General features: G+C 41.9%; 1 protein-coding gene across 1 annotated transcript; it reads left to right on the top strand.

Annotated features, from left to right (window-relative positions):
• The first annotated feature begins 127 nt into the window (after positions 1-127).
• Positions 128-12,962, top strand: mrps35 (mitochondrial ribosomal protein S35). Its single transcript, NM_001303640.1, is given in 8 exon segments — positions 128-279; positions 1,140-1,192; positions 3,156-3,323; positions 4,054-4,114; positions 4,200-4,339; positions 8,300-8,409; positions 9,560-9,629; positions 12,625-12,962. Coding segments are annotated over 8 exon segments (1,014 nt in total). The 5' UTR covers positions 128-137; the 3' UTR covers positions 12,895-12,962.
• Positions 12,963-13,240: the final 278 nt, after the last annotated feature.

Raw genomic sequence — 13,240 nt, 5'->3', positions numbered from 1 at the left:
GACTACTGTTTTCACTTGTTCCCAAAGTTCGGTTTATTAACTACACCAAAGAGGGCGTCTTTTATTTTTTCATGTTCTTTGTCGCAAGCGTCCATGTCCCTCTCCGCATGCCATAGTTTGACATTGTATCTTCAAAGATGGCTGCACACACATTGAACATATATATGTTGTCATTAGGACGAATGCATTGTCACATTTATGGAAGGAATGTGCATAAGGCGTTAAATCGGGCCACATACGCAACCGCCTTATCTACCAATAATTCTAGTCCAAATAAGGGTGAGTTTCCATTCATGTCGTTGTCTGTCACGAGGAGAATCCATGCTAACGTGCTTGCTGGCTAATATGCTAAATAACTTGGAGTGTATTCATTCTGCCAAGAAACGTTCGGTTTGTTACGAAACAAATTTCTACAGAGAAAACGTTTACTTCAAACTCTATCGGGCGTTTGATTAGTTCCGTAAACCGAAGCTGATGGCTGCTGTTGTTCAATTGACTTGATTTCAAAGAGGGGCAACCTACATTTTGATATAGAAAGCACTGATTTGTACTTTAACAATGACATGTAGTGAATCAGTGTTTATACTGAGATCATTCATATAAGTAATTTTCGAACCAGCTAGGCCTACTGTACAAGTAGACTGATCTAGGCCTATTGATGATAACTTCTGAATGAGTAATGTGTGATCATCACACAGTACTTCCTGTTATTTAGACTGTTTATCACATTTGAAACCAAGGATGCAGCAGAGATGATGCTATGACCAGGGGGGTTATTCCAGAAAGATGGCTTAACAGATGGCTAAACAAGCTTCCCTGAAAATATTTAGCTTTTCTTATTCAGATGAGAAAGTCGCAGAGTTTTTGGTTTTAGAATGGATGGTTCTAGTTAAAGTCATAGTGACTGTATGTAATCTGATTGGTGGATAAACCCCACATATTATACACTCGTACAGGATTAAATCAACTTAACCTATTTGGTACCAGGTTTGGTTCAGCGCTTGTTGCTATGGTCAGTGATCAGGCTACACTTCCAGCTATCTTTCTGGAGTTTTCTCAAATTTTGCATGGCTTGCTAAGCTACTAATCCACCTTTTGTGATACTGAAGTTGTATGTCTGGTGCTTTCATCAATTTCAGGTTTTCCTGACAGAGGTAGTAGAGGACCTATAATCAGAAGACCAAGGAGAGAGGCAAGTTAACATCAGTGTGGTTACAATAGGCGTTCCAAACCACTTTCATTACTTCACTGAATTTTGCTCAGAACAGGGGTAACCCCTAAATTAATATGTCCAATAATTTCTCTGTATTTTTAAATACCCTTATGAAGCTTGTACCCCCAGGGGTTTAAGTAGAGGGCTAGTTCCATTAGAGAACCCCTTACCTAGATTATGTGGACTCTTGCCACATTCAGAATAAATCAGGAATTTAAGTGTGTTCAAAATCACTGGATATTGAGAGAAACTAGCTGATTCCACCTCCAAAGTCTCAACTACTTTACCTCTACATTTCACCTTTGTCATCTAGCCTCTTGCCCAAGACACAAGTTAACACCTTAAATAACTTTTGGTGCATGCGGATGGCATTACCTTCCCCTCTGTTACAAACCCCAGAGCCAGTGTCCTATATAGATACTACACTTGATAAGTATTTTATTCCTGGGGTTATTGTGTTTCATGTTGTTGTTGTTTTGGTGGGGGGGGTTTAACACCTTGGACAGTTGGAACAATAAAAACTCAAACACATTCCTGCTACCACCCCAGTCTTCAGGGTTAATGTTTCTTGAGGCGGATGGGCTACAACAGCAGAAGACCCCACCGGGTACCACTCATCTCCACTACAAATAGGAAAAGAGGCTACAATTTGCACAAGCTCACCAAAATTGGACAGTTGAAGACTGGAAGAATGTTGCCTGGTCTGATGAGTCTCGATTTCTGTTGAGACATTCAGATGGTAGAGTCAGAATTTGGTGTAAACAGAATGAGAACATGGATCCATCATTGTTACCACTGTGCAGGCTGGTGGTGGTGGTGTAATGGTGTGGGGGATGTTTTCTTGGCACACTTTAGGCCCCTTAGTGCCAATTGGGCATCTTTTAAATGCCATGGCCTACCTGAGCATTGTCTCTGACCATGTCCATCCCTTTATGACCACCATGTACCCTGCCTCTGATAGCTACTTCCAGCAGGATAATGCACCATGTCACAAAGCTCGAATCATTTCAAATTGGTTTCTTGAACATGACAATGAGTTCACTGTACTGAAATGGCCCCCACAGTCACCAGATCTCAACCTAATAGAGCATCTTTGGGATGTGGTGGAACGGGAGCTTCATGCCCTGGATGTGCATCCCACAAATCTCCATCAACTGCAAGATGCTATCCTATCAATATGGGCCAACATTTCTAAAGAATGCTTTCAGCACCTTGTTGAATCAATGCCACGTAGAATTAAGGCAGTTCTGAATGCAAAAGGGGATCAAACACAGTATTAGTATGGTGTTCCTAATAATCCTTTAGGTGAGTGTATATGCAAGGAAACCAACCAGTCATAAGTATCAGGTCAGCTCTACTGGACTATTCACAGGGATCCTCTCAGGCTCCCTAACCTGTTGCCCACCATTTATTTTTCTTACAAATTAACTCATTTATCACTACTTGTTACCTCGGATACCGTCCAACATTTAATCTGCTAAAACAATGTTGAGGCATAGCTAGCAGGTCAGGCTGAGTTCCAAGTTCTAATGAGAGCTAATTATAAGTTAGCTTGCGTCATAAGGTGACCAGGGTTTGAATTATGTGTGTGGATTTGCCCAAGGTTATTGGCCAGCACCTTCCGGTTGATCAATGGATTTTGACTGCATTGCTTTGTCACACCCTTGCGACTCCTTGTGGCCACATATCAAGGTAGAAGGCTGTTGCTGTGATGAAACAGGGCCTGAATCACAAACCAGATATTAACGTTTTGTAAAAATGAATGGTATACACATTCTCCATATCTGGGCATTACCACGTCCTAGTCACCTGTACGCTAGTCTTGCAAAATGTCTCCTGGGGAGAGAGGAGCATGTCATGATGTGAGGCCAAAGTTTAATCCAGGTTAAATTGACCAAAACAAAGCTGTATTTTGAAGTCTGCTGTGTTCACGGTGTGACAGGAGGGTGAGCCCAGGAAAGACAGGATGCCAGTAGACCAAGACTGGACTGCAGTGTATCCGACCGCTGCTCCATTCAGACCGGGTTCTGTGCCCCTTCCTGTCCGCATGGGCTTCCCAGTAAAGAGAGGGGTGCCTCCGGAGAAGAAGGGCAACCTGGAACTCATCAAGGTGAGATGTCTTGACCTCCAACCTGGCATGATGTCAGATATTTAATGTGACAGCATTGGGTGGGAGCATAGCTGGTTACAGTTAATCAAAAAAGTTAACTTTGTTAACCGTTAATCCATTCAACAAAAGGTTAACTTTCGATGTAGTGGAAGTTAGCGGTTATCGTCAAGGCGTGGCAATGTAAAGTGACATTGAAGTTATGCAATTTTTGGAAGATCTCATCCCAGAATAGCCAATCCATTTCACAGATACTAGAGAGACATTCTTTGTTGGCCAATCAGAGAAGATGTTTACAACACACCTGCTCACAACTAATTTGAGGGTTCCCAACTTTTTTTTCCACTCTTGACCTTCATACTGAAGCCTTGAGACTAGCATGTAGTCTTACTGCAGAGAAATACATTTTTGACTTTGAAAATATAATCTAGATATTCAGCGCAGCAAGCACTGGATTTGGTCTCATTCCCCACTCCAGACTGAAGCAAAATTTGGCTTAGACTCTTGGGGGTTTCAAATGTACATTTATGAAGTTTTTGGGTTAGCAGATTTGAGTTAAGGAAGTAACGAAAATGTTTAGTTTGTTAATGAACGAGTAACTGTTTGGTGCCCAGCTCTGGGTGGGAAATGGATTTTATTGTGCTGTCCAATCATACTAAATCAACAAACAGTACAGCTGTATTTCTTTTCTGTTTGCCTAAATGTAGTGTTTACTAAAATGCCTCTCTTTCAGATTCCAAACTTTTTGCATTTAACTCCAACTGCCATAAAGAAACATTGTGAAGCTATGAAATGTAAGTCAAATTTGTTTTTCTGCGAAACACATTTGACTATTGATTGTTATTTCATGGTCTTTCTCTGTTTCTCGTTTCCCTGCAGTGTTCTGCACAGAGTGGCCCTCTGCTCTGGACACCAATGTGAAATGTGATGAACACTTCCCCATCAAAATAGAGTGCAAAGACTATGTGTCAGCCGGCACCTCGATCAGAAACCCATCTGCCAGAATAGTCAACCTCAGAGTGAGTATCTGTCCTGTGTTCTACATGATCATCCTCAGAGTGAGGGTCTGTCCTGTGTTCTACATAGTCAACCTCAGTGAGGGTCTGTCCTGTGTTCTACATAGTCGACCTCAGTGAAGGTCTGTCCTGGGTTCTACATAGTCGACCTCAGTGAGCGTCTGTCCTGTGTTCTACATAGTCGACCTCAGTGAGGGTCTGTCCTGTGTTCTACATAGTCGACCTCAGTGAGGGTCTGTCCTGTGTTCTACATAGTCGACCTCAGTGAGGGTCTGTCCTGTGTTCTATGTAGTCGACCTCAGTGAGGGTCTGTCCTGTGTTCTACGTAGTCGACCTCAGTGAGGGTCTGTCCTGTGTTCTACATAGTCGACCTCAGTGAGGGTCTGTCCTGGGTTCTACATAGTAGACCTCAGTGAGGGTCTGTCCTGTGTTCCACATAGTCAACCTCAGTGAGGGTCTGTCCTGGGTTCTACATAGTCGACCTCAGTGAGGGTCTGTCCTGGGTTCTACATAGTCGACCTCAGTGAGGGTCTGTCCTGGGTTCTACATAGTCGACCTCAGTGAGGGTCTGTCCTGGGTTCTACATAGTCGACCTCAGTGAAGGTCTGTCCAGGGTTCTACATAGTCGACCTCAGTGAGGGTCTGTCCTGGGTTCTACATAGTCGACCTCAGTGAGGGTCTGTCCTGGGTTCTACATAGTCGACCTCAGTGAGGGTCTGTCCTGGGTTCTACATAGTCGACCTCAGTGAGGGTCTGTCCTGGGTTCTACATAGTCGACCTCAGTGAGGGTCTGTCCTGGGTTCTACATGATCAACCTCAGTGAGGGTCTGTTCTGTGTTCTACATAGTCGACCTCAGTGAGGGTCTGTCCTGGGTTCTACATGATCAACCTCAGTGAGGGTCTGTTCTGTGTTCTACATGATCAACCTCAGAGTGAGGGTCTGTCCTGTGTTCTACATAGTCGACCTTCGAGGGAGTGGTCTGAGACTCAGATTAAAACAATAAGAGTAACATTTAATCTTTTTAGCGAAGTCATTGGAAGTGCAGGGTAATGCTCCTTTCGTCTTTTATGTAGAAGGGATGTGGGGCTTCGCTAAACAGCTCGCAGCTTATGTATGGTGGACTTATCAATACAGGTCTTCATTGTCTATTTATTAAGCTTATAAAATGCTGCTCCTAGATACTTGCATCTAAGATTCAACATTCATAGTGGTGTATGTTGACAATATTATTATTCAACCAGTAGTCAGCAGTCTTTGATCAATTCTGAAAAAACTGATTGAGTGACCGAGCTCCCATTCAATATTCTCCATTCAGAGAGTCTGTTTGCCTGTAGTCCCGCCTATATAAACTGTCAATCAGTGTTATTCAGTGTACCAGTTACAGCCCAACAGAGACCTGAAATGGAAAAGGGTTCTGACCACCTACCTTTTGGCTCTTTCACCTCAGATGAGATTTCATTGTTACCGGCACATGCTTTGCTCTAAACTTTGTGGTGAGAATAAAGAAACACCACAAACTGATGTCTGTTCTGAATGTTCTGCTCAGTATTCAGCTGGCAACATCACTTGCTTTTTAGATAGTTCAATGATGTCTGTTGTGCTTCAAATTTTCTCAATGTTTAAGAGTAAAGCCGTAGGTTGTGTGCACAAGTAACAAGCCTGGTTTAATTCCTCCCCATAGTTCCCATAATGCCAACAAGCATCGTTATACAACTACTTTTTTTATGACATCATCAATCACTTGAATTGACTTCATTTCGCACCAAGGGGAGGAATAAAAACAGCTATTGATATGATTTAAAAATGGAAAGTTTTCTCAAATAAATGGGTTATTTTAAGCTCTGATTTTAAGCTCCAAAAGAAGAACAAAATGCTCAGATTCCTTATACTCTGCACCAACTACAGGAGATTTACTGCTGTAATGTCTGAGTTTTTAGATAAACGGAAAGCAGTTTTTAAAATTAGATTTGGTTAATCTCCCCAGACAGGTCTTGCTGTTTGTTAGGGATCTGTTCTACATTTAAATAACATTTAAATAAGCTCTAATCCAGAGTGATTTACAACAGTTACTGAATACACGTCTATACTGTCCTTCCTGTGTTAAACAAATCCCCAAACCAGGCGTTACCACAGCCTTTCTCTAACAACTGAACGATATGAGTTCCCTTCTAAAACTAGGGGGAGAACTTCTTCACATGAGCTAGTCAATGGAAACATGGCATGTATAAAAGATTTCCTACAGTATGTGTAGAACAACAGAAAATAATGCAGGTCGTGAAATGTGGTTTTTTTAATGTGTAAATAAGCTGTAAAACAAAGTACAAATTAGTTAAGTGGATGAAAATGAAGAATTTTAGGGAACGTAATCCCATGTAGATAACGGCTGGCATAACAATATTTCAATATTTTATCATATGAAAACAAATTCAGACAACAATGTTCTCTATGCTAAATTATATACTGTGGTCTTATAATGTTCACCCGTCACAGCCAGAAGAGGACTGACCACCCCTCAGTGTATGGCTGCTCTCTAGGTTTCTTTCTAGGTTCAGACCCTACTGTGGAGTTTTCCCTAGGTATGGTGCATTGATGTCTTGTTGATGCTTGCTCTTTGAAGTTTTAGGCTGGTTATCTCTACACACACTGCTGATATCAAAATGGCATTATAAAATACATTGTGTATTAATTAATGATCATTCTACCAATAATCCAACATGTTTTTAAAGAAAAATCTCTAGATTCATTTATTTTGATTAATCAACAGCCATCTGCTCCAATGACACAAGACTACGACCTTGACAGGAATTATTTGTCTGTTAATCCCCCTGGATTAGTCCGAGAATCAAAGATAGATTGCAAGATAAGCAGGGGTCCTGAATACAGCTGAAACAAGCTGAGACCATTTCACCCACTTCAGGCTGACATTGAAGGAAGAGATGATACCAGTGGACAATTCCACACCAATTTAGAGCCGATAAGACTGACTTGTCACATTAAAAGATAAATCAAACTATAAACAAATGGATCAAACCTGCACAATAATTCTCTGCAAAGGTATTATTTATTTGAAACTAAGGTGCAACGTTTCGTAACCGAATGACGGTTTGTCGTGTCAATGTTTTTGTCAAATATTCTACAGTCACTGTTTTTTTTATCTGGGATAAATTCTACAGTAAAAATCTCTCCATCTTTGTTACCATCTAATTACCCTCTGATGACCTTGTATCCCTCATGAAGGCTTCTGCTGTACAAGGCTTTCCTGTCAGCATCTGTGGTAACAGGCTCACATCACATGCACAGTCACACACACAGTTGCAGATCACACACACATGCTTATGTGTGTACATGTAAATAATGTATTTTAAACCACACCTGGCCCTGATGTGGCAAGCCTTGTGTTTAGGCTGTCCCATGCAAGGTATGTACATAGTCTTTTGTTTTCCACCAGATCTAGAAAGAGCTTACTGATCCTTCAGCACAGCATTGCTTTAAATACGTTTGAGACGCATGATCTGATGAAAGTATGGGGATTTGACCGAAGGGGTTAAGGTCTTAGTCAAAATACTGAGAAATCCGTGACCTTTTAAAGGTTTTGGTCTGTTTTGTACCGAGATAATGCCAGAGATACTCACAGGGTTGCTATTCTATAATCCTTCTTCAGGTTTCTGTATTCACGTCTTCCCTTCCAAGGGCTACAGCACTCACAAAGCTGTAACAGGAATCAGGATTTCTGGTACATTGGACACATTCTTGTCCTTCAGTGGAATGAGTTTAAACCTGCAGCAGCGTTTGAACATTCAGTGGCCAATATACATTGGATTGGTTGTAATTATTTTTGTGTTAAAAGGTCATTGCAAGTGATATATATACTTTTAATATAAAAAAAAATATATATCCTAACTTGGACAAAGTCAAGAAGTCAAGTCCTATATTGTCTGTTGGCTGTGTCTCTGTCCATTTAGGTAAAGCTGTCCAGTCTGAACTTAGACGACCACGCCGGGAAGAAGATGGTTAAGCTGTTGGGAGAGAGGTACTGCAAAGAGACTGACATTATCACCATCATCACAGACAGGTACGCAGCACCCCCTGTTGTTCAATGTACTGTTAAAAATGTCAGTTCACTTCTCTTTATTAAAATATCCCAAATTAGTGGTTTGGTCTTCAAAACCTTCAAGGACCCAATTAATCTTTTTCTTTCCCTTTTAAACGATATCCCAAGGTTATGTATGTGTTATAGATAGAAATAAACTTCAAACTTAAAGACGTTGTTCTGGTGGGAAGCCTGTACTTGTGCTGCAGTTTGTCATGACTCACATCTATTTAGATTAAATCAGTTGTTAAAGGGATAGTTTAAACTAGATTCAAATTTGGGCAAAATTCTGCTTACCCAGAGTTGTCCTTGAAGGCCTGTGGAGTCATATTTCACAACAAGTCATTATTCACCCCTGTTCCAAGTAGCATTCTTAGCATTGACCAAGTTCATGATTTGTGCATCCCAAGCCAAGCCAACTGTGCATCCCAAGCCACAAAAGATGCATTGCTAACTGAAACCTACTCTAAAACACTTCAAACTAAGGCTAGTGGTTTTGTTTACCTCAAAGAACCTGTCGATGTTGTATTCCTCAAAATAATGTGTTAATTTTTCTATTTAAATCAAATTTTCAACTAAATTGACACAATCCAAGTTTTTTTCTGGAACAGCATGTGTCAATATCACTTTGAGACACCACTTAGCATTCGCTAGGTACCGATGACATCATTGCCAAATAACAATGGCTGTGTGAGATGGCTACAAAAAATAGTTACATAGTGCCAGTTTGAAGTCACCAAATTCTGCTGGCCGTTTTGTCAGTATGCTGTCAAAAAATGTATGCTAGCGCGACAGTTTAGTATTAAGTGTATTTTTGAGTTTGCTTCCACTTGCAATTCTTTTTTTGGCTGGGAACATACACTTTCCCAGCCAATTTGTATGATGCTAATAATGCTAATTCCAGACTGGAGCGGTGGTGAATAATGGCTTGTTGTGAGAATGTCACTCAAGAACAACTTAGGGTAAGCGTAAGTTCACCCAAGTAGGAATCTAGGTCGAACTATCCATTTAAATTAGTGGTAAAGGAGACTGGAGTGCCACTTTCTCTATTGATTTTGCTTTAATGGCATGTCTTTTGATGGAGAGACCATACGCTTTCTGATGGATGTTCTTCTTCCTGTTTTGCTTTTAGCTGCCCTGTGAGACAGCAGAATTATGACTACGCCATGTACCTCCTGACTGTCCTCTATCATGAGTCTTGGGTAAGTGTCTTGTTTAACCACTCTTAACTAGTCATGTTTAGGTCTGTGTGCAGCATGACAGAACATTCTGAAAGGTTCAAATAAACACTGCATTCCCGGCTCTGCTATGTTCAGGTGGTTTTATTTCCCCCACACAGGATGTTTTATTCGGTAGCAAAGAGCTTGAGTAGACGTGATCCTAACCTAATTATCCAGCAGGCCCACCTAATAGATAGACAATGGGTAGACATGATCTGGCAGCCAAGGCCTTCACTATTCAGAGCTTCAGAGACCCTTGATGAACTAGGAAAGATATACTTGATACCATAAGCTGTCCCTAGAGGTCAATTGTTGGATTTGGTTTTGTTTGAAGAACTAAGGCTTTTCTGTTTGCCTTTCAAACAGCACATGAATATTTCAGTGATTCACTCTTCAAGTCAGTTTTTATTTACAGCTACCATTCCAGTTTAGTTTTTCAGGGGAGTTAATACCCTTCTCTTTGGTCAGGACCATAACCATTTTTAAGCAGGTAAGTTAATAACGTTCTCCCCCTTGGTATGAATGATAAGGCCTATTAGGTGCTATGAGACGACAACGCGCGAAAATGAGGGCCTACAGCAGCTTTGTCCCACTGGCATTTCCCTTTTAAACAGGATAAAATAGACTCCAGTATCAGATGTTGACCCGGCCATTAATTCACAGTGCACCAACTCCAACCAACACCAAAAGCCTGAGAAATCCACCAGCAAGGTCACCAGCACAGGCTGCTTTCACATGAGAATACAGCCACAGGGGACTTAATGGCTCTCCCTGTTGTGCCTTGGGATGTTTTCTCTCGCCAAGGCCGTCGGGTTTAGCTGGTAAAAAGCCTTTGCTTTTTGTCTCGCTGGGGAATGGCGTCAGAGCCGGGAAGCGGAACACTGTCCGCTGCCCTTTGCACACACAATGGGAGGCACAGTGCAGCCGGCAGGCTGGTGGAAGCTGTGATGGGGAAGCCGTGCTCTGGTAGTAACGCTAGCCCACAATGAGGCCCATTGTTAGAATCACCTCAGCGGCAGCTATCTTTTCAGTCACTGATACTCTCCATGCCTGTTGCTAATTCCACTGTCGGCTGTTGATCCAGCCCACGCTCCACTGGATCGGGCCACAGCTCCCCATCACAACATGGCAGGACGTCTACATTGGTGTACTGTACCGTACCATCTTAACAACTGGACACTGCAGTCACACCAGTACCATAAGAGATGAGCTATATACAGTGCTTTTGGAAGGTATTCATACCCATTCTCTTTCTCCATATTTTGTTATACATTTATAATTGATTAAATGAAACATTTTGCCACGCTGTCGCCTGCACCATTCAACCATCTAACTCATAGGGACTATTGCTTTTCATTGTACAAATTCACTGCACCGCCACTTTATTGGCACTACTTTTACAGTGTCTTCTGAATGTATTCAGACCCCTTCGCTTTCTCCACATTTTGTTTGGCAAGGTTCAACACTAACGATGGCCCAGGGCCAGTAAGACCTAACGTTGGGCCCGTAGAAAAACACAGTGCTCAATTTCCCCATTTAATTTGATAGTATCGTATTAAAACGTTTGTTTGACATTGTTGTCACTCTTGGGGTCTGTCATGGTGGTCACAAATGGGGTCTGTGGCACTTCATCTCCCCTCTGTGGTACGTTACCGGTGTCGTCTTTCTGACCAGTAATATTCGATGGCTCGTCTGTTTTGATCAATCGAGTAGTTCATAGTTCATTCTAGAGGAGGAGCCAAACATGGCATCGTACGAGCAAAGCAAACACGATAACTTTGGCTTTTGTGGAAAGAACAGGTTTCGTGGGTCGAAAAGACACATACTGCTGTTCATGTTGTGCGTTCCTTACAAAGCCCGATAAGGATGGGTCATTTATCAAGGGAACAAACAACTACCGAAAACATGCTCTTAAGTCCCAGCAGCATGTCGCGAGTTTTGCGGCCAAATGGACTGCTGACAACCTTGTGGCTGCACCAGTGAACGTCTGCCTGCTCCGAATGAATGAGGTGGCACGTAGCCAAACTGAAAAACTAATTATGACAGCCTACCATGTTGTGAAGAGGGAATAACCATTCACAGACTGAGTTCCAGTGGTGGTTTTAGAGATTTGGGGGCCCTAGGCAGAGACTGGTTGAGGCCCCAACAACAACCAATTTTTACATTATTGTCCTTATCAAAGCCATTCAAGCAACATTTTGAACATACCTTCTTTCTTTCTTGTTGAATGGAATTGCTACTGCCAAAGAAACTTGCATTGTTGCCCCTTTCAGTAGAGTAAATCAATTAGTTTAAATATAATGATCTGGCTTATAAGCTACAACTACAGTGAAGCACAGAGCCTTTAGCCATTTCATTCAAGTGTAAAGTTTCTTAATCATGATCAAGTGCATTCATATACCTTCCTTTTCTCATTATGCTGTGCCTTTCCTTATCTGTCAGCTGGGAGGGCCACATATACCTGGATCAGACATTATATTCGATGTCACTAGACTGTCAGAGCTTTCTTGGGGAGCCAAGATGTGAACATGGTTAATTTGTGATCACTAGCACTGTCGCTATCACCATCATAATCAATATTCGCATCATTATAATCAAAATGTGTGATGTTAGAAGAACGACGTGATGGAACTGAATCAATGTCTTCTTAACCTCTGTCTGGTGGCTGTTTGTGATGGTCCAGGTCAGGGATAGCGCTTTCTATGTGACTGTCAAACAGTCATTCAGTAAGTAATAGACGCAAACCACTAAGCTATTCACGTTTATGGCACAAGTAGCAGCCCCTAACTACTACTGTTATGGACACTCTCGCTGTTTTCCTCCATCCCCAAATCCACAATGCCAAAAGAGGCTGCCCTGTACTCCTGTGTGACACCTAATGCTAAGGTGACCCATACCTCTCATTATAGACCTTAGTCGTAATACTCCTGATTTGACACGGGTAGCTAACAATGGTGCTCTTATACTTCCTCTCTAGAAAACGGAGGCCTGGGAGTCTGAGAAGACTGTGGCAGACATGGAGGAGTACAGTTGGGAGGACAGCCCCTCTCAGAAGAATGCCCTGTCCACATTGGTTCGCATGCAGATAGCAGGGGAAGTGGAGGGAGACGCGGTGAGGGACAAACTTTTGGGGAGACCGGAGGTGCAGGAGTACAGGGAGTCTGTGATCAGACTGATGAATGAGGGAGAGAGCGAGAGCAGCATTCTCCAGTACAGGGAGGCTGTGAAGAAACTACTCAAACTGTAAAATGTATTTGTCTAAACACACACTGACACAAGTATGAGCAGTAGTATAAAATGTATTTGTCTAAACACACACCGAGTATGAGCAGTTATTTCAGGTCCAGTTTGCTGATGTTATCAAGGGAGTACATAGACCATACCCAACTACTATACATTTGTGTTAGGTAGTGAAATGGTTGGAGGCTAATGTATTATCCATTTTCACCATACACACATTTTGATGCCTCTGTCCTGTGTGAAGTATTTATTGGCAAAAATAAATGAACCTCTTTTGTTTTAATACATGTTATGCTGTGATCCAAGTAAAACTGAGAGCCTGAAGCATACAAATGTATTACATGCATTAAGTG

The sequence above is a fragment of the Esox lucius genome, chromosome 19 (assembly GCF_011004845.1).
Source record: "Esox lucius isolate fEsoLuc1 chromosome 19, fEsoLuc1.pri, whole genome shotgun sequence".
NCBI classification, from domain to species: domain Eukaryota; kingdom Metazoa; phylum Chordata; class Actinopteri; order Esociformes; family Esocidae; genus Esox; species Esox lucius.
Note: the sequence above shows the minus strand (reverse complement) of the source record. Positions and strands in the feature narration are given on the sequence as shown.